Genomic DNA, 18795 nt, shown 5'->3' on the forward strand with positions numbered 1-18795 from the left:
CATATTATTGATATGTTTCTAACATCTCGAATTACGAAAGTAAAGGGTTTATAGATTACGTGTCTTGTTTTGTAGTATATTGCATTTTATCATTTTTTGATAATATATTTACGTCAATCTTTTCATTTTTATCGTGTCATATAAAATATATATATATGCATTATTGGTTGTATATTTAAAATTCTGACGTTTGATCACATACATATATACATGATTTTTCTACGTAATAAATAAATAATATATATAGATTGTGTATAAATAATGAATAATAGACAAATATATCTGAAAATTCAATTTCTTCACTTTATATTGATGTTTCTCTCTCTCTATCTTTCGATATGAAAATACCCTGGTTTAATATATACATATACATTATAGTTGTTGGATCAATCAACGGTGCTTAGCACCATCCGTCACCGAAAGTCACCGCGAAAGATGGAGACATCGCGTCGCATGCGCCCGCTCGTGGGATCCATTACGACGTAGACGTCTCGAATAAGTCGTTCGATCTCCGTTCGGGCAAAACCTCGAGGATGGCCGATATTAAGCAGGATCACAAGAACGAGGATGTGGACAGCTACGGGATGAGTAATAGTGCCGATCCAAAGAACATGCAAGAGTTGACGCAATACGTGAGTCGCTTACTTTGTACACAAAATAATGCTGATGACGATGACGATGCATCCAGACACATGTCGCTGACTGTATGTTGACTCTTTTGCAGGTGCAAACGCTGCTGCAGAATATGCAAGACAAATTTCAGACGATGTCCGATCAGATCATCGGAAGAAATATCCTTTTTCTGCAGTTAACCTAAAAGAAAAAAATATATGCATGAAAATGTCAGATTTATACTGAAATAATATTTGGAAAAATTTGTAAATATCTCGTGTACATTCTGTAGAATTTAGTGTAATTAATAGTGTATATTAATGTGCATGTCAGTGTTTTGTGCGTCTCATTTGATTAATAAGATGTCATATACATATTCATTTTAATTGATATCACATTGTTATAAAAAATCCTTAATAAGAAACACTAGACGAGATGGGAAACAGAATAGACGATCTGGAAAAGAATATTGCAGACCTAATGACACAAGCAGGAGTTGAAGGTGGTGATAAATAAGTTCATTCCTTCAAGTGCACTAATCTATAAGTAATCATTCATCCAAAGCACCTGAGATAGCCATAATTTTGTGTAAAAAACCATGTATGCAAGACAATGTGAGATATCCATCCTTTTGTTATAATACAAAAATAAACTTACACTTTTTTATAAATTTTATATAATTTTTATTTTCGTATTATATCAAATAATATTTATCATATGATTAACTGAGCTATCAAGTAGCTATATATATATGTAATTAGATTTTACACAATTATATGTGATTAGGTTTTACACAATTTTAATGGAACACAACTTATATCAATTCTTTATTCTGCCCTTACCTTATGAAAGTGATTGTATATAACATTCTCTTTTCTATAAAAATCATTATTTAATACAAATCTTATCTGTATTCAAAATAAGTTTGTGTATTTATAGACATTTAAATTGTGATGTAAAGTATAAAATAATTCAATATTTTTTAAAGATAAATGTATGTAATAAGATTTACTTTGTCTTATTCATTTTAGAAGGTATACGGTACATTATAGACGATATTAAAGACTTCTGACAAGAAGGAATTGGTGGAACAGGTTTGAGAATGAAGCGTTTCTTTACTTTACATCCGGAATGTCTTGATACTTTTCTCTAGAAAGATAGAAGGACAAAGTTAAAAGTGTAATTGTAATTACATGGATTTATGCCTAGTCCTCACAGGCTTCTCCCGAATTGATTCTGATTCTGTTTCCTCCGTGCTGTCTGGATACTCTTCAATTTGAACCGATTCAGAAGAATTTGTGAATCCAGTTCGTACAGAATCCTGCAATTTTTTATTAAATATTAAAATTTAAATATAAAATGATAATAGCATAAAGAGCAATAAATATTCAAGTTCTGCACTTACAGCAGATTCAGCTTCTCGATTACTCGATTTCTGCGATGTCACGGGAGAGGATGCGAATCGGCTGGCTAAATTCGTCAGTGAATAAGCTTGTCGAAATGAAGTTCTATTTACTGTGTCTAATCTTGCGACTGATTCGGGGACACGCATTGTCTCTCTAAATTCCTAAATAATGATATAATTGCATGTTTTATTGGAACCATGATTGATATAATATTGCATAATATTGAACATTTAATAATAATAAATTATTAATATTTAATAATATATTATTAAATTATTAATAATAGATTATTGTGTAAAATAATTAAATCGTGATAATGCAGATATCAATTTCAAGCAATTTTACCCCATTCATTTCTCCTCTCGCGATTTGAAAGTCCTGCATGTGAAAGTATAACTATTGACTACACTTTTACAAATATTGCTATAATTAAAGTATAGTACTTGTAAATAAATTTAAAAATTTGTAAATTTGAAAATACTTTTCCTTTTTTTAATTTTGCGAAAGAACACTTTGACAAAATTTAAATTAAATTTTACATCTTACCTCGAGATCTTTTATCTCGTCTATAGACGCGACGTCTTGATATGCTTTGGTCAGAAGCTCGAGGGCCTTTGTGTGAAAGCTCAATTCAATGGTGATAAAGTCTAAAAGCATGGATTTTAAATCATGCAATTTTCGTCGTTCGAACGAATCGATTTGTTCTTCCAATCCTTTTACTACTCGGGATACTTCCACGGATGCTTTCATCAGCTCGGACTTGGCTTGCGACTAATATTCTTTTTTAGTCAAAGATTTTATAATAAGAAATAAAATTTATAGAGAATACTAAATTAATATTAAATTAATTAAGAGAATACTAAATTAATTAATCAAATTTTAATTATACAACTTTACCAATATCTATCAGTTTTTTAATTATAATTTGATTTTTTGTTTCATTATTTTTGTAAAGTTATAAAAGACAAAAATCAGTTATATTATAGCTAAAATTAATTAATGCTACTGAAGTGAATTTTTTAAGGATACTATCATTTGGTGATTTCTAGGATTTCTTTCTCGGACTTTGTCTAAGTGTCTTCGTCTTGTAAGTTCTCTGTCTCGTGCTGCAAAAGTGTTTTTAACATCATCACGAGCATGTTTGCAAATTGTCGCGTACTGTGAAAGAGGTGCGATTATTTTGGCATCTAATCTTTGTACCTCTGCATCTCTAAAATAAATCAATAATTTTTTAAATATTAACGTGAAAGAATAGAATGTCTAATTAAAATATAAAGTAGAAGGGAAGAAAATAAATTAAAAACGAGAAAGAAAAGCACGTTTCTTCTCCTTTTCTGTTCATTTATCGAGAAATAAAACATGATTATTTAATATAGAAAGATAAAGAATATAAATATTTGATAAAATATTTTTGTTTATGCAAGTAAAAATATTCACTTATACGTGGTGACATTAAACGTAAGAATTATTTGCAATAAGAAATAAATTAACATAATTCTTTTTTTCTTATACATTGCAAAGAAAATATCAGAAATGAAAAAATTTTACCTATAATCGCCAATGACTGATAATGTTACGGAAAAATTTGCCAGTCCGGTGCTCAAGGATCGATTTATAATCTCTGAATCGGCGTAGGTTTGTATTATTTTAGCCAATTCGTCACTTTTATCGCGCAACCTGGAAAAAAAGATTAAGGAAAAAATGCGGTGCGAAACAATAGGGGATAAAAGGTTTATGCGTATCGCTGAGGAAAAATAATCGATATATAATTTCATGGAGGAGCACCTGGCCGCTTTTCTGGTAAACGCTGCAAATATCGTGCACAGCTCGGCAAAATGTTTTTCCACGCCTGTTATACGATCTTGCACGAATTTCGCTTCCTGCTCACTAATAAACAAAAAAAATTTTTTTATAATTCGCTTTTATATATAAATCTGTCAAACAAAATAAATGTCAAATTCGCTCAACTTACTACACGCTACTTTGAGAGCGTGCTCGAAGCATTTCTTTTTCTCTGTAAAATATATATATATATGATAAACTTTTTTTTGTGCGATTAATTTTTTTATTGCACGATAAAGCTTTTGTAAAACGAAAAGCACAATTTCGGCCGTTTCCTTCCTGCACGCGACCGATGACAATTGCCTACTGACAGGTGGTGAATTGCCGCAGGTGAAGTTACGCGCCGTGCATTTTCTATACTCCCTTCAGGCTAACAATACAGGGGGTCGATCAAATGGGGGTCTTAGACAAATTATTAATTTATATGTATAATTTTAATATATTAAAGAAAAAATTAATTTAAAAAGACTGAAAATTTAAATGATTATTTTATATATCCAGGATACAAACAAAAAATTTTGCATTATTAATAATACTTGATTTCTTATCATCGCCTTATATTGTATGATGTTCCCATATTTACAAAAATATTTTATTTATGCTTATAATAATAATTGTAATATTATTAAAGAATAAATTTTTTTGTAATATATTAATATTGCGACTAGGTAATATCTTTTATCACAGCAAATGAGTGGCCTGTGCCAGCACCAATAAGGACACCAACAGAATGGGGTGAAATTGAAAGAAATTCTGGCTTTAAAACGTTTTCAGTGTTTCCATTACCACAGTTTCCATGCTCATTCCAACCCCAACATAGTATCGCGCCATTATCTGTAAAATTAAATTATTATAAATGACTAAGAAAATGTTCCTTTCAATATTTAATTATATTTAATATTTTTTGGAGTTTAACACAAGAATTATATTTCTTGCTTAATAAAAGAAAAAAATTAGAGATAACTGGAAATAGAAAATATCCAGTTCAAATTACAACTGAATTATAATTATTTGATGTATATTATTATCTTCTAGATTTTAATACAATTCCAAATGCATTTGCATTTATATTTATCATGCAACAATGTACCAGTCAAAGCAACATTATGTTCTGATCCAACTGAAAGTTGAACGATTTTAGGAATACGTTCAATATGTTGAAGCTCCTTTTCTATGAAAATTGCATTTTGTGAATTTGTTAACAAATGGCCCAATTGACCATAATCATTTCTTCCCCATGAAAAAACAACGCCATCTAAAATCGTATAATTTAATTTTACATAAATATAATTTAATTATGATAATAAGAAGTAAATTCAATTTAGTTACCACTTAAGATATTTATGTGACTCCATCCAGCATGAATCTGAATTGATGTATCGAGTTGTGCACCAGAAAGTGGGATACATAAAGGTTGCCATAATCGTGTCTTTGAAAATGAAGATTCAGGATAGAATCCCAATTGTCCATGCTTGTTATCACCAAAAACGTATATATTGTACATGTCTTTTTGATCTTTTGTTAAAACAACAGTATGATACTGACCACAAGCAACATCTTCTATACTTCCCTGCATTATCAATCCTGAAACTGTTTATCTGTGTTTTAATTAAATGTAATAACATTTTCGTTTTTCTATTACACAATATTTACAGGATATTTATTAACTATTTAAGTTATATGTGATTAAAAATAATAAATGATATAAGCAAGCATGAAACTGATAAGTAAATATAGAGCTATAATTAATAACAAATATAAAAATATACATAAATAATAATAAAAATATATAATTAAAAATATGTAAAAAGTGAGAATTTTAAAAAAGATAAGTAATACTTCAATATTTTATCAATTCCCTAATTTACTCATTTTTTTTATAAAGCAAGATATATTCAATGCAGAAAAATTGTCATACCTTTAGTAAATTTATTTAGAAGATTGTAAGGCTTCATAGTTTTTGGATTAATCAATCCCAATTGTCCTCTATTATTTGCTCCACAAGCATAGACTTCATAATTTTCTGTCACGATAACGGTATGTCGCAGACCCATCGAAACACATCTGATTCTTTCACCGATCAACATTTTGCGGGGTTGTGATATTGCAGAAAAAACTGAATGATCCAAACCCAATTGTCCATAACGATTGGAGCCCCATACATATAATTCGCCGTCTCTTGTTAATGCTGCGGAACTATTCCATCCGCAACATACATCAATTACCATTTCATGCTCAAGACTGTATATTTTCTGAAACGTTAAAACGTTTCTCTGTTCGATATTTCCGATTCCAGTTTGTCCCTTGTCGTTTAATCCGCAAGAATATATCTGACCATCTTCATCTAAAATCAGAGTGTGTCCGGCACCGCCAACAATTTTCCTTATAACTTCCAGTCTCAAGGAACATTCAGATAAATCCACATTTTGAGGTAAAATACATTCATCGGATAATATACCTTGTCCTAATTGACCATGGGAATTTGCACCCTGTAAAATAAATTCATCATATTTTACTAAATTTTTAGATAATTTGTTACAGATTTATCTTAAAGAAATATATATATTCTGTGTTCTAAATTTTCTATTATTTTTATTATGTTTAAAAAAAAATTGAAATAAAAAATATGACTTCAATTATATACATAGTATGATTTTTCATCTTTCAACTTTATCTCTGAAAAAGATAGTTCATTTTGGATTATGATACAACACATGCATTTTATATTTTTATTAAAAAGATACGTAAGGTTTCAAATTCTCTCAAATCAAATTTTTAAACTATTATACTTTAAAATATTTAAAAATCTTTGTCCATTTTTAAAAACCAAAGTAAAATCTATATGGTTTAGAATTATATTTTTATGATTAGAATCAAGAACTTGTACTCTTCGTAGAAGGAAATATGAATAAATGACAATATTTAGATATTAAGTTAAAAGAGAATTTGAAAAAAATACATATAAAATTGAAAAAATATAGATCTAACTTTTATCAAGTATTTTATTTGGTTAATTTGACTATCACATAACTATTACAGGGAACAATAAATGTTTTAAATGTCAAGTCTGAATATTTTATATACGACAATCTTACCCATGAAATCAAACGATATGTAGGCATCATTGGACAATATTTTCTCTATTCGATAGATTTTCTCTGTTCGATAGATTTTCATTCTTGTGATTCATAGAAGAGGTTCTATGATTTTTCTGCATTCACATATACAAGTGACGAGCACGCACACCTACTCATGATACCCTATGCATGTAAATAACTTTGTGTGAATCAGCCTTTAGCTTCACATGTGTACATGTTATTATATGATATGTAATATTGTATAAACAAAGAATGATGCCGATACGATGAATAAAATGTGCAGAAAAATATAGATTAATTAAATATATCGCTTACTTCTGGATAGACGTTATATTAAATGCTTATTGTTCTAGTGAATGACGTATGATATAGAAAAATAAAATAGTGGCAAAATGCAGGAATCCGTGAAGTTCAATCTTAAAGAAGTTAAATCGGATCTTCTTCACGCAATAAGCGAATGTTCTCAGCGTGGTTTATTGCATACTACTAAATGGTTTCTTTCTAAATTAATATATCACTGTTCTTTTATGTATTTACACATACGTATTTATATACATGGTGTTTGTATTTTATAGGTTAGCGGAATTAAATTACTCCTTGAAAAATGTGAAATTAGATGCCCACGATTTGACTGCGAATATATCGGAAACGTGTCAAGAAGAGGATATTTATACTTTAGCCAAGACATATTTTGACTTGAAAGAATATGATAGGGCAGCATACTTCACAAAAGACTGTACGAGTCCAAAAGTTAGATTTTTACATCTGTACTCACGTTACTTGTCAGGAGAGAAGAAGAAAGTGGATGATATGACAGATGTGCCGCCAGATCCTATGAAGAATGATAACTTGAAGTTGCTTTGCACCGATCTAAGAAAAGATCATATGGCTTCGAAATTGGATGGTTACGGCTTATATCTTTTCGGTGTGACTTTAAAGAAGTTACAGCTCACTAGAGAAGCAACAGATGTTCTAGTGGAGTCTATACATAAAGAACCTATGCATTGGGGTACATGGTTAGAATTGGCTGCATTAATCACAGATAGGGAGAAATTGGAGAGTTTATGCTTACCTAAACATTGGATGAAATACTTCTTTATGGCACATATGTATTTAGAATTGCAGCTTATAGATGAAGGTTTAGCATTATATTGTCAATTGCAATCGATGGGTTTTCAGAAAAATGGTTATGTACTAGCTCAAACTGCGATTGCGGTGCATTATAGAAGAGGTGAGTTAATAAATTGTTATATCTGGAATAGACAATATAAAGCTTGCAATCTTTAAAAACTTCATAATTATTTTATTAAATCTCTTTTATGTACCATCACAATTTAAATATTTTTTTAATAAAATAAAATATAAATAATAAAGTATATTATGAAATATAAATAATAAAGTATGAAATGTAATAAAATATCATCTTTTATTCTAGATGTTGATAATGCAATAGAAACTTTTAAAAGAATAATAGAAGAAGATCCTTATTGCCTTGATAATATGGATACATATTCCAATTTGCTTTATGTAAAAGAAATGAAAGTTGAATTAGCCTATTTAGCACATAGAGCTACTGAAATAGATAAATATAGATTGGAAACTTGTTGTATAGTAGGCAAGTATTAATTAAATGTTTGTAAGAAGGTACATCAATTTCATATTTAAAGAGAACATTTTGAGATAAAAATTAAATTACCTTTTTAGGAAATTATTACAGTTTAAGAGCCGATCATCAAAAGGCAGTAATGTATTTCCATAGAGCATTGAAAATGAATCCGCAATATTTGTCTGCTTGGACATTGTTAGGTCATGAATTTATGGAAATGAAAAGCACTAATGGTGCAATCCATAGTTATAGGCAGGCAATTGGTAAAATCCTAGAACATTTTCTACTTGTCAATAAACTATATATATAATTTTTTATTTATGTGTTATTTTATCACAGAGGTAAATAGACGAGATTATAGAGCATGGTATGGCTTAGGTCAAACATACGAAATCTTAAAAATGCCATTTTACGGACTCTATTATTACAAACAAGCTCAGCTCTTAAGACCCCATGATAGTCGAATGGTTTTAGCCTTGGGCGAAGCATATGAGAAGCAAGATAAAATTCAAGATGCTCTTAAATGTTATTACAAGGCATGCAATGTGGGCGATATAGAGGGAATGGCACTTCTAAAGTTAGCAACGTATGTATTCAATATATATTGCACTAAAAAAAAAAAAAGTAATTACATATATTTTTACTAAATTTTTTTTATAGGTTGTATGAGAAATTAGGAGAACATGAACATGCAGCAGCAGCTTATGCAGATTTTGTACTAGATGAATTCAGAAGCGTCGATAGAACGGAATTGAGTCATGCATATAAATATCTTACACAGTATCACTTAAAGAGGGAACAATTAGATCTCGCAAATCATTTTGCACAGAAATGTCTTCAGTTTGATGAAACAAAGGAAGAAGCTAAAGCGCTATTAAGAACTATTGCTGAGAAGCGAGCAGAAAGAATAGGAGAAACTTCTATGGTGGTAAGTAAAAATATTTTTTTTATAGTAGTTGGCAAATTAAATTCGATTTCATAATTTGTTCCAGGTGGATGATATGAATGAAACGGATCCTGTGATTGAGCAAAGATCGCGAACAGATGCAACACCTGGGAGTCAATTGTCACCGATGAATCTTTCATTCACTCCTACACCGTAAACAAAATACTTCCTACATATGATATACAATTTTGTAATTTATAATTATGTATATAAATATAAGATATTTAAATAATTTTGTATTATATATTTCTGTAGTAAATTATTTTTCCTGAAAGTGTAATATTTTCAGATATTTATTTGTATTAAATACATATAAGATTAGAAATTATTAAATAGCAAGTGTATTTTTTAGATAAAGATCAATTCATAAAACTTCAGTTTAATTACAATTTCGATCTGATTAAAAGAAAAAAATTAACAATTACTTTAAGGAATAATTTTCAGTTGGAGTAATATTAATATAAAAGTTGACATTTATTATAAGAATTGATTAGAATCAACAGTTAATTTTTTATTGATATGTGTATATAGATATATATTAATATTAAATTATATTAATAAGTTTTTTTCTATAAAACATAAGATGCAGATCTGTAAAACAAATCTAAATCTAAGAATGCATATTTGATGCTGTTTTCATTTTAAAGTGAAAATAGTATCTAGCAGAATGCATTTTAGATCTGTAAAATAGTCTGTTTTCTGTCAATTCTTTAATTATATTTATGTTTATTACATCATGTCATTGTATCAAAAATATTATTACTCACAATAAACTTAATAATTAATATTTATCGCAATTAATTACTATCATAAGTATAAAATAGATTACCAGTTGTGGAAGTGTCTAATTTGCGTTTGGCCATTGCTTTTTCGGTGTGTTATTATTGACCAACGTTGTTTCCTATAAATGTATAATACATTTTAATATTTATATTATATTTGCTTATGTTAGTAATTTTTTACTCATTTTTTTAGAAATATATATATATATATATTAATATTTCCAAATAAAGCAACATTTATATTTACTTCATCATCAGAGCTTTCATGGTTATTCTTGTCTCTCAACCTCCTAATAATTCGATCATGAGGTGAAGTTTGGACGAAGTGTCGTGGGTAATGGTAATCTTTTCTTGCAGGTGTTAAACCTTAAAAAGAGATGTTAAAAAATGTATAAAAGTTATTAAAGTTAAGTTACCATTAAATAAACTCATCAGAACTTACCTGTTGGTGTATCGCGTTGTAAATCTTCAAAGAAGAATTTCCCAATTCTTTCTTGTATTGAAGTCAATTTCGTAGTCGTCTCGTTATTCCAATCAAATGAAATTTCACTTTGCTTTTTAATTTCATCGTTTAATTCTATGTATACTTGTAGGTTTTTCTTTTCTTTTTCTTTTACAAGTTTTATGTGATTATCATGTCCTTGCATTAGTATATCATGGATATTCTGTAAAATTAGTAAGATCAAATATGTATGTTTTGTAAAATAATAATTTTAATACATAAGTAACAAAAATTTACCTCAATGCATCCAATAGAAGAAGAATTATCTTCTATGAATTTTTGTTGCATTTGTTTCATATTATCTTCAACACGTAATTTGTTCTGTGTTAATACATTGCAATGGTTGTTTATATTAGTTTGAAATTGGTCAGTTAAATTATGGCCTTCTACTGCAATCTGTTCTGCTATAGCTTGATTCTAATAAAATGCAAGAATTAACATATTATTCAGTTATTTTCACAGGTGTTAATAATTTAAATAAAAATGTTGTAAGATGTAATAAAAGTATAAAATGATACCTTTATCATATTATGATCAATATCACTTTTAAGTATGTCTATATTGCTCTGAATTTTCTCTTGCAGAGACTTATTGTCTCCAACAGTTTTGTGGTAATTATCGAGAATAACGATATCCGTGCTGTCGCATAGTTCATTAACACAAGTTACAGTAGCGCATGCATTAGAATAATTTTCAGTCACATTTTTATTCAACTTATTAAATTGTAGCCATAGATTTTCAAATGACTGTAAAAAATTTATATGTAAATAAAATTATTAAATTTGTTGAAAAAATGTTATCAACAAAATATCATAAAATATTTAAAATTAATATTAAATTATGATCATACCTTCTTAAAACTTTCTTGTTCCTCCATAATTTTACCATTACCTTCATGAATAGCTTGTACATTTTGTCTTATCTCGTTTATACTTTTATGTAAATTGTCACGTTCCTGTATTTTATGATTACAAAGTTGTTTCATTGATTCATTTGTATATGCCAATAATTTATCAAATTTCTGAGATACGTCATCATTTAAATGGCGTAAATTATTTGCAACTTGTAAACTATTAATTTGTATCAAATCATTAATTTTTGATGTTAATTTTAAGGATGTATCATTTAAAAATTCTTGTTCGTTTTGAGCTGTGTCAGATGAATATTTCATTTCTGTGTCCAACCATTGTTGATAGTATCCATACTAAAATAGAAAAAATTATGTTATACATATTCTTTGGTTACATTATTGATTTTGTTTTGCATATGTGTAAATAACTTACCGAATTATTTACATTTTTTGTGAATTCATCCACTGCTAATTGTTCTTTATTAACAATATCATTTGACATATGATGGATTAACAAATCTATATCCTTTTTGAATTGTTTTACTTGTGAATCTATAAAAATAATTTTATGTATATTCCATGATATCCATTTCTATATTAAGAGTACAAATTAATAAGTTTCAGTTACCTATTTTATTTTTCACAGAAGTACAAAATTGTAGAAAATTTTGTGAATGAACTGTAACATTATTTTCCATGTCTTGAAACTGTTTTGCAATGCTATTTCGGAATTGATGACCGAGATGTTCGTTTGTCTGTTCTAATTGCCTATATGTGTGTATAGAAGTATATAGAAATATATATATTCAATATAATTTAAAATAATTATAGTAGTGATATCAATATTATAAAGTCATTACTGGTGTCTTTTACCTACATTAAAATATTAAAATAATGATATAATTACCTCTTATAAGAAATTTTATCCTGAAGCTTATTTACATCAGTTGTAGCCATATCAGCAACATTCAAAAGTGTTTGTGCCTGTAATAAAAGTTCTTTCTCTGTAGACGCATGTTTTTCTACTAAATAATGTTGTTCTTCTTTCTCACGTTCTGTCATTTCTAAAAGTGCAGCAGTCGATTTTAAAGCATGTGTGGTAGTTTCTAATTGTTCCCTGGTTTCATGTAGATGATAAGTTTGCTCATCATGTTTTGCTTTTAAATCATTGAATATTTGCTAAATAAAAATAAAATATAAGTAATAAGTATAACAGCAAAAATTACTATAATAAAGTATTAATCATTATGCATTATCTTTACCTCTTTAAGTTCCATAGTTTCCTTCATCACTTTCATGTGAGTTATTTTTTCTTCAATTTCCTTACCCTGATTTTCAATTAATGATTGCATTTCGTTATAATTTTCATGTGCCAAATATACACCACTTCGTTCACGTGCTGCTAATAAATCTCTTCTAAGTCTTTCAATTTCTTCTGTATATTCTTTAAGCAATGCTTTTTTAGACAATTTCTGATTAATCTCAGGACGATTTGTGATATTTTTGGCACGATGAGCATAATCTAATGTTGACAATGTTTCCTCAATATTTATGCTTGCTGGGGATACTGTTGCAATAATTGATGTTTTTGTACGTCCGCCTAATGATTCTTGCAAAAGTCTCGTTAATTTTGACTCTCTATATGGTATGTGAGGCGCTCTTTCAACAAGTGCTGTTATAACTCGACCAAGAGTCAATAATGATTGATTAATATTTCCTGCTTCTCTTGCTCTCCTATCAACTGCACCAGATCTTCCAACATTCTCACTCCCAGCTAAATCTACCAAATTTAATTTTCCAGTTTTCAAAAGCTCCTCCCCATCTACATTATTCTCTTTTATATGAATAGTAATAGAAAATACTGTATGGGAACGACTAAAAATATATCAAAAATATTATTACAAGCACAAAATATAGTGATTTATAAAAATGAATGAAAAATAATAACCTTGAATGAGCATTCATTAAAGTTGCAGCTGTTTGTCTTTTTTCAGACCCCTTCTCTAGGATTTTATAAACCTCATTTTTATTATGTACAGTTACTTCCTCTAATCCATGAATAATTACTGACCCTTTTCTTGTTGCATCTTCATAAAGCCTATATAAGATTACAAATATGATGGTAATTATATATCTATTCTTCATATTTGATTATTATAAAAATACATTTTAATATTACCTTATTTTAGATGCATCATCGTTAGGTGATAGCAGATCAAATAATTCTTCATTATATAATTCAAGAAAACTAACTCGTACTGTGTATTCTTGTGCTTCCAACAAACGTAATTCATCAAACAAGTGACTCAATGCACGAGGTATAATTCCAGCAGTTGTATCCTATGTGTATATAAATTTATTTTATATAAGCATGTTTATGTTTGATATCACATTATTATAACTTATGCATTGAGACAAGTTGCTAAATTTGATCTAATAAAGTTTTTGTTTTTATAAATATAATTACAATATAAGCAGTTAGATATAGATAAATATAATTATTTTTCTAATATCTTTTGCATCTCAAATTTAGTTACAACTCAATATTCAGGAAACTTTGATTATTCTTAATATATTAATTAATATTAAAAATATTATGTTAAGCTAATTGTACATATTGAAATTTGCACATGTTACATTTACTATATTTTATATAAAATATAACTGACACTTTGCCAATGTAATGTTGGATCATTGCTAACACCTTCCATAGTAAATGTTTTTCCAGTTCCAGTTTGACCATAGGCAAACACTGTGCAATTATATCCTGCTAGTACCTCTTCAAGCAATGGATTAACAACTGCATTATATACATCTATCTATAAATTTCAAACAATATTATTTTTCTTCCAAAAGTATAAGCGCTTCTTAAAATATTCAATACAAAAATTTTAATTGGTTATAAAATAAAGAAATATTTCTTTACTTGTTTTGAGGAAGGTCCAAATACTTTGTCAAATGTAAATTTTTTGGAGTGAGTTCCCTGTGACCTTTCATGCACTACTACTTCTTTGTTAGATGGTAATTCCACTGCTAAGAATGATTTCCCAATTTTCTCAGAATTATTTATTGGCCTATTAAAAAAAATGACACATTATTTCATGAAGACAACAATTTAATAGTGTAAAGATGTCGACTTCAGTGTAAAAATAAAAATTCTTATTGTGTGTATACATATATATAATTAGTTATTTAATTCATATTTATAAATAAATAATTGAGATTAAATAAAATAGAAACTTTCGGGATTGTATAAAAAACATTACGTTTTTCAATATGTACAGGATTCAGTCTCTTTGGAAAATAGCAAAACACCAACTTTTTCAATTCAATTTTGCTTACCTAACACGCACGAAAACCTGTATATGCTGATTTTTATCCTTCTTCATGTTACGTGTATCATTCATTTTGGATAACTTTTTGTGCCTCAAATATTTCTCGTTATAACACAGCTGATACGATTTCACTTTTCTTCCGATACGTTTTATTTCGTATGTATTTACTGTTTGTAAACGCTCACACGCCAGAAGTCAGGCAAGCATCCGTTGGAGAATTCGAATCGAGATATTTTACGCAATCGCCGCTAGGCGATGGTGTCTGACTACCACTACTACCAACTGTTAGTCCAAAAAATTGTACAAAAAGCTAGATAACAAATCTGATTGGTCCAGCTATATTTCATGCACAGATTATCTGTGTTTCATGTAATTAGCAAATAAAAAATAGAAAACATGTACAAAAATATATAGAGAAAAAAATAGAATATATATTCTAATAGAATAAATATATATATATATATATATATATATGTATAATCAAAAGATAATATATCAGCATTAATATTATCAAAATATATAAGCACATAATCTATACATATTATAAAAACAAGATTAATGAAACAAGATTTATATATATATTTCATTATGCTTTTATTATGCTTGATAAGAAATAATTCTTGATTCAAATATATTTACAATTCACCAATTCATAAACACTTTAAATATTTATAAAATTAGTCATATTGCTACACTGATTCATTATTAAATAATTTTTTGCTTTAAAACATAAAAATATTAAAAAATTTATTTTAATGATGAAGATTTAAATAATTTAAAAAAATGTAAAAAATAATTATTATGCAGTTTCTTTTAAATATAAAAAATTACTATCACTTTTTAAGTTCAAATATATATTTTTGATAATGAGCAAGTTCCTTAATGCTTTCTTTTATATCATCTAAAGCCCTATGATTAAGTTCTTTTTTTGGTACAGATTTATATACACTTGGATTCCACCTTCTAAAAATTACAGATTTCCTCATATAACTATATAGTTTTATATCATTATTTTAAATATTTAGTGTATGATAAATTGCTCTTATAGTCTCATTTATATTACACAAGAAAAGAATAAACATTATAGTTTGTAGTAAAATAAAAGATTTGTTATACCTGACAATTTCCTTGATTGTGCTAACATCAATAATCCTGTAGTGCAAATAATCATTAACTAACGGCATGTATTTGTATAAAAAGAAACGATCCATGTAGACTGAATTGCCAGCTAATGGACATACACCTTTAGGAATATATTCTTGTAAAAAGTTAAGCACCATCTTTTCAGCATCTTTTAATGAGATTGTACTTAAATAGGACTTTTCTGTCAATCCACTCTAAAATTCATATACAATATACAAATTTTAAAATTCAAATTTATCAATTTGTAAATATGAAGAAAATCATTCATATAAGATAAAAACTTACTATTTTGTGCTGTTTCTTAGACCATGCATTCATGTTATCTAAAATTGTACTTGATTGATGTATTATAATATTTAATTCTTCGCTTATAACTTTCAATGTCTTATCTGTTACAATGCAGGCAATTTCTAATATATGATCCTTTTCTATATCAAGTCCAGTCATCTGTAATAATATAATACAATTAATCTACATTTCTGTATTTTTTAGTTGCTTATTATTATTTCAAATTATATGAATGTCATTTCTATTTAATTATACCTCCATATCAATCCAAACAATATGATCAGCATTGTTGGATATTTCCCTGCTGTCTGTAACATTACAAAATTATGTATATCAGACAATTCAAAGCAAAATTTAAACATAGAAAAAAATAAAAGTATATTGGTTATTTGAGAATAAAAAAAATTTTTTTAAATTGGTGATATTATTTTAGCACATATTCAGTTTTATATAAATTGCTTACATTGACACTAATTCCAAATTTTGCACGAATATGAGAAATTTATTATTATATTTGTTTAATTAATGCATATATCTGTTTATATATATATATATGTAATTAAATGTATTAACAGACATGCATTCTCATTTATAATAAAGTAAAATTGATACAATAATTGATTGATACAATAATAAATTTAAAAAGTTTGACCTTTTTATATATTCTAGACATATTTTCTTATATAACTGTATAATTGTATATATAATAAAACTATAAGAAACTTCAAAGAAAGATAACCTCTAATTGTAAATAAATTTTAGTTTCTAAGTGTTATAATCTTGCTTGGAAATAAAAAACATATATATGCAGCAGAAGTAAAACTTACCAGACATAATGTTCTAAAAAATAATTAATGTTTTACACACAATAATTGTCTTTTCGTTAAAATAAAATAGCGTCAGTAACGTTAAAAATGGTCCGTGTCGATGACAGCGTCAAAACACTATCGCTATAGCTTTCACGAATTCTTGCTTGACATGCGCCTTTGACATATATGCATGTATATATGTACATATACGAATAAAATCCAATTATAATAAAATATAATATTCATGTAATGTTCAAAATTTCATAAGATAAAAAACTTTCATAAAAAAGTTGATCCAGTTTTGGTCAAAACAATTTGCAAGTTTGTTGAACAATTTTGATAAAAAAAAATAATAGTAAGTTTTTAATTCTAATTATTAAATAATTTTATATATATATATATAATCGTTATATATATTGGACAATATCACGAGCAATTCGGAGATAAAAATTTTCTCAGAATTTCAATAAGTCGATTCTGCGAATTTTTTTAAATCTTTATAATGCAATTTTCTTCTCTTTTTTTTATTATTCGGTTCAATGTTCTTAGCGAATCTGTTTTTTTTGCTGATCGCTAGACTATGGACAAGCGTAATTCATCGAGGAGCGTCGACCGCTGACGATCGCAGCAGAACATCAAGAAGCGTTTGCCGTTCAACGCAGCTCTTATATACAGGCAGGCGACACTAACGGTGCACCAATCATGTGCGCGAAACGACCAATCGCCACGCCATTGGCCGCTCGAAGGTCCCGCAGTCTGGTATAAATAGCTCGGCGAAGCAAGCGTGCTTCACAGAACACATTGGAGCATCGTGCGCATCGCATCGCATCGATAAAGAATCCCTCGTTCGATAACCGCAAATCTTCTATTCGTCATGTCTGGCCGTGGAAAAGGCGGAAAGGCTAAGGGAAAGGCGAAGTCGCGATCCACTCGTGCTGGATTGCAATTTCCCGTTGGACGTATCCACAGACTTCTGCGTAAAGGAAATTACGCCGAACGCGTCGGCGCTGGTGCCCCGGTCTACCTTGCCGCGATGATGGAATACCTCGCTGCGGAAGTGTTGGAGTTGGCGGGAAATGCAGCACGCGATAACAAGAAGACCAGGATCATCCCGAGGCACTTGCAGTTAGCCATCCGTAATGATGAGGAATTGAATAAATTACTCTCTGGAGTTACCATCGCTCAGGGCGGTGTATTGCCGAACATTCAAGCGGTCTTGCTGCCAAAGAAGACCGAGAAGAAAGCTTAACTACGGATTGGCGATAATTAATAAACGGCCCTTTTTAGGGCCACCAATTCCTGACGTTGGACGTCTCTCGTATCGTGTTCGCAATTTTTTTTTTTTGTACAATTTTTTTATTGTTTTCTAGACATTTATATCAAAAATATTTTTATTAATTGCTTTTTATCATTGCATTTTATATTATTATCATATTTTAAGAATATGCGTAGACAATTGAATTCTACTATTTAAAATTTAAAACAAACTATCTTAAAACTAATTATTCAAAAAAATACTTAGTGATCTATATATATAAATATATAGATTTCAATTAACAAATACATTTAATTATAT

General features: G+C 28.4%; 7 protein-coding genes across 11 annotated transcripts; 3 read left to right on the plus strand and 4 right to left on the minus strand.

The window, feature by feature from the left end:
* Positions 1 to 279: 279 nt before the first annotated feature.
* On the minus strand, positions 280 to 4270 carry Fam92 (CBY1 interacting BAR domain containing protein Fam92). 4 transcript variants are annotated; one of them, XM_085480132.1, is made up of 9 exons: positions 3991 to 4270; positions 3804 to 3905; positions 3567 to 3695; positions 3048 to 3228; positions 2565 to 2789; positions 2364 to 2396; positions 2018 to 2179; positions 1829 to 1933; positions 280 to 1761 (listed from the first exon to the last, which is right to left on the minus strand). In XM_085480132.1, exons 1-9 carry the CDS (start codon positions 4020 to 4022, stop codon positions 1621 to 1623), a joined length of 1110 nt encoding a protein of 369 aa, XP_085336258.1. In that variant the 5' UTR covers positions 4023 to 4270; the 3' UTR covers positions 280 to 1620. The 4 variants fall into 4 exon arrangements, with proteins under 4 accessions (XP_085336258.1, XP_029156376.1, XP_029156374.1 ...); XM_029300543.2 differs by having other exon boundaries at positions 280 to 813; positions 1806 to 1933; XM_029300541.2 differs by having other exon boundaries at positions 280 to 813; positions 1806 to 1933; positions 3567 to 3905.
* LOC114929131 (uncharacterized) lies at positions 371 to 1282 on the plus strand. The gene is made up of 3 exons (XM_029300545.2): positions 371 to 632; positions 725 to 791; positions 1040 to 1282. The coding sequence occupies exons 1-3, from the start codon at positions 534 to 536 to the stop codon at positions 1126 to 1128; spliced, it is 255 nt and encodes an 84-aa protein (XP_029156378.1). The 5' UTR covers positions 371 to 533; the 3' UTR covers positions 1129 to 1282.
* Positions 4271 to 4400: 130 nt separating the features above from the next.
* Positions 4401 to 7045, minus strand: Sergef (secretion regulating guanine nucleotide exchange factor). The gene is made up of 5 exons (XM_029300540.2): positions 6956 to 7045; positions 5779 to 6349; positions 5190 to 5450; positions 4951 to 5115; positions 4401 to 4694 (listed from the first exon to the last, which is right to left on the minus strand). The coding sequence occupies exons 1-5, from the start codon at positions 6983 to 6985 to the stop codon at positions 4525 to 4527; spliced, it is 1197 nt and encodes a 398-aa protein (XP_029156373.1). The 5' UTR covers positions 6986 to 7045; the 3' UTR covers positions 4401 to 4524.
* Positions 7046 to 7136: 91 nt separating this feature from the next.
* Positions 7137 to 9742, plus strand: Cdc23 (cell division cycle protein 23). Of its 2 annotated transcripts, XM_029300539.2 has the most exons (8): positions 7137 to 7235; positions 7312 to 7451; positions 7534 to 8189; positions 8394 to 8573; positions 8663 to 8827; positions 8904 to 9150; positions 9225 to 9492; positions 9557 to 9742. In XM_029300539.2, the coding sequence occupies exons 2-8, from the start codon at positions 7351 to 7353 to the stop codon at positions 9665 to 9667; spliced, it is 1728 nt and encodes a 575-aa protein (XP_029156372.1). In that variant the 5' UTR covers positions 7137 to 7235; positions 7312 to 7350; the 3' UTR covers positions 9668 to 9742. The 2 variants fall into 2 exon arrangements, with proteins under 2 accessions (XP_029156372.1, XP_029156371.1); XM_029300538.2 differs by having other exon boundaries at positions 7137 to 7451.
* A 463-nt stretch (positions 9743 to 10205) lies between these two features.
* LOC114929256 (kinesin-like protein Klp61F) lies at positions 10206 to 15254 on the minus strand. Its single transcript, XM_029300735.2, has 15 exons — positions 14987 to 15254; positions 14571 to 14718; positions 14314 to 14463; positions 13824 to 13984; positions 13593 to 13742; positions 12907 to 13519; positions 12552 to 12823; positions 12273 to 12412; positions 12078 to 12196; positions 11645 to 11998; positions 11313 to 11540; positions 11032 to 11211; positions 10735 to 10957; positions 10540 to 10658; positions 10206 to 10411 (listed from the first exon to the last, which is right to left on the minus strand). Exons 1-15 carry the CDS (start codon positions 15049 to 15051, stop codon positions 10355 to 10357), a joined length of 2979 nt encoding a protein of 992 aa, XP_029156568.2. The 5' UTR covers positions 15052 to 15254; the 3' UTR covers positions 10206 to 10354.
* Positions 15255 to 15589: 335 nt separating this feature from the next.
* On the minus strand, positions 15590 to 17576 carry LOC114929159 (RNA exonuclease 2). The gene is made up of 5 exons (XM_029300582.2): positions 17238 to 17576; positions 16666 to 16718; positions 16408 to 16569; positions 16096 to 16316; positions 15590 to 15942 (listed from the first exon to the last, which is right to left on the minus strand). Exons 1-5 carry the CDS (start codon positions 17242 to 17244, stop codon positions 15813 to 15815), a joined length of 573 nt encoding a protein of 190 aa, XP_029156415.2. The 5' UTR covers positions 17245 to 17576; the 3' UTR covers positions 15590 to 15812.
* Positions 17577 to 17862: 286 nt separating this feature from the next.
* Positions 17863 to 18507, plus strand: LOC114929275 (histone H2A-like). The gene has a single exon (XM_029300762.2). It carries the CDS (start codon positions 18094 to 18096, stop codon positions 18466 to 18468), a length of 375 nt encoding a protein of 124 aa, XP_029156595.1. The 5' UTR covers positions 17863 to 18093; the 3' UTR covers positions 18469 to 18507.
* Positions 18508 to 18795: the final 288 nt, after the last annotated feature.

This window comes from Nylanderia fulva, unplaced genomic scaffold (genome assembly GCF_048542155.1).
Source record: "Nylanderia fulva isolate GAGA-0341 unplaced genomic scaffold, ASM4854215v1 Scaffold14, whole genome shotgun sequence".
Taxonomy (NCBI): Eukaryota; Metazoa; Arthropoda; class Insecta; order Hymenoptera; family Formicidae; genus Nylanderia; species Nylanderia fulva.

What these genes read in the sequence shown, in the direction of transcription:
- Cdc23 (XM_029300538.2), top strand. Translation starts at nt 7,351, where the DNA reads ATGCAGGAATCCGTGAAGTTCAATCTTAAAGAAGTTAAATCGGATCTT. An exon ending in TTATTGCATACTACTAAATG is followed by an intron (nt 7,452 to 7,533) that starts GTTTCTTTCTAA and finishes TGTATTTTATAG; the next exon opens with GTTAGCGGAATTAAATTACT. An exon ending in TAGGAGAAACTTCTATGGTG is followed by an intron (nt 9,493 to 9,556) that starts GTAAGTAAAAAT and finishes AATTTGTTCCAG; the next exon opens with GTGGATGATATGAATGAAAC.
- LOC114929256 (XM_029300735.2), bottom strand. Translation starts at nt 15,051, where the DNA reads ATGAATGATACACGTAACATGAAGAAGGATAAAAATCAGCATATACAG. An exon ending in TTAATGAATGCTCATTCAAG is followed by an intron (nt 13,520 to 13,592) that starts GTTATTATTTTT and finishes ATATATTTTTAG; the next exon opens with TCGTTCCCATACAGTATTTT. An exon ending in AACAAGAAAGTTTTAAGAAG is followed by an intron (nt 11,541 to 11,644) that starts GTATGATCATAA and finishes AATTTTTTACAG; the next exon opens with TCATTTGAAAATCTATGGCT.
- LOC114929131 (XM_029300545.2), top strand. Translation starts at nt 534, where the DNA reads ATGGCCGATATTAAGCAGGATCACAAGAACGAGGATGTGGACAGCTAC. An exon ending in TGCAAGAGTTGACGCAATAC is followed by an intron (nt 633 to 724) that starts GTGAGTCGCTTA and finishes ACTCTTTTGCAG; the next exon opens with GTGCAAACGCTGCTGCAGAA. An exon ending in CGATCAGATCATCGGAAGAA is followed by an intron (nt 792 to 1,039) that starts ATATCCTTTTTC and finishes AATAAGAAACAC; the next exon opens with TAGACGAGATGGGAAACAGA.
- LOC114929159 (XM_029300582.2), bottom strand. An exon ending in CTAAGAAACAGCACAAAATA is followed by an intron (nt 16,317 to 16,407) that starts GTAAGTTTTTAT and finishes TATGAATTTTAG; the next exon opens with AGTGGATTGACAGAAAAGTC. An exon ending in ACAATCAAGGAAATTGTCAG is followed by an intron (nt 15,943 to 16,095) that starts GTATAACAAATC and finishes TGTAATTTTTAG; the next exon opens with AAGGTGGAATCCAAGTGTAT.
- LOC114929275 (XM_029300762.2), top strand. Translation starts at nt 18,094, where the DNA reads ATGTCTGGCCGTGGAAAAGGCGGAAAGGCTAAGGGAAAGGCGAAGTCG.
- Fam92 (XM_029300541.2), bottom strand. Translation starts at nt 4,022, where the DNA reads ATGCTTCGAGCACGCTCTCAAAGTAGCGTGTA. An exon ending in TCAGTCATTGGCGATTATAG is followed by an intron (nt 3,229 to 3,566) that starts GTAAAATTTTTT and finishes GATTTATTTTAG; the next exon opens with AGATGCAGAGGTACAAAGAT. An exon ending in CTAGAAATCACCAAATGATA is followed by an intron (nt 2,790 to 3,047) that starts GTATCCTTAAAA and finishes AAAGAATATTAG; the next exon opens with TCGCAAGCCAAGTCCGAGCT.
- Sergef (XM_029300540.2), bottom strand. Translation starts at nt 6,985, where the DNA reads ATGATGCCTACATATCGTTTGATTTCATGG. An exon ending in CATATCGTTTGATTTCATGG is followed by an intron (nt 6,350 to 6,955) that starts GTAAGATTGTCG and finishes TTTATTTTACAG; the next exon opens with GGTGCAAATTCCCATGGTCA. An exon ending in TCTAAATAAATTTACTAAAG is followed by an intron (nt 5,451 to 5,778) that starts GTATGACAATTT and finishes ACAGATAAACAG; the next exon opens with TTTCAGGATTGATAATGCAG.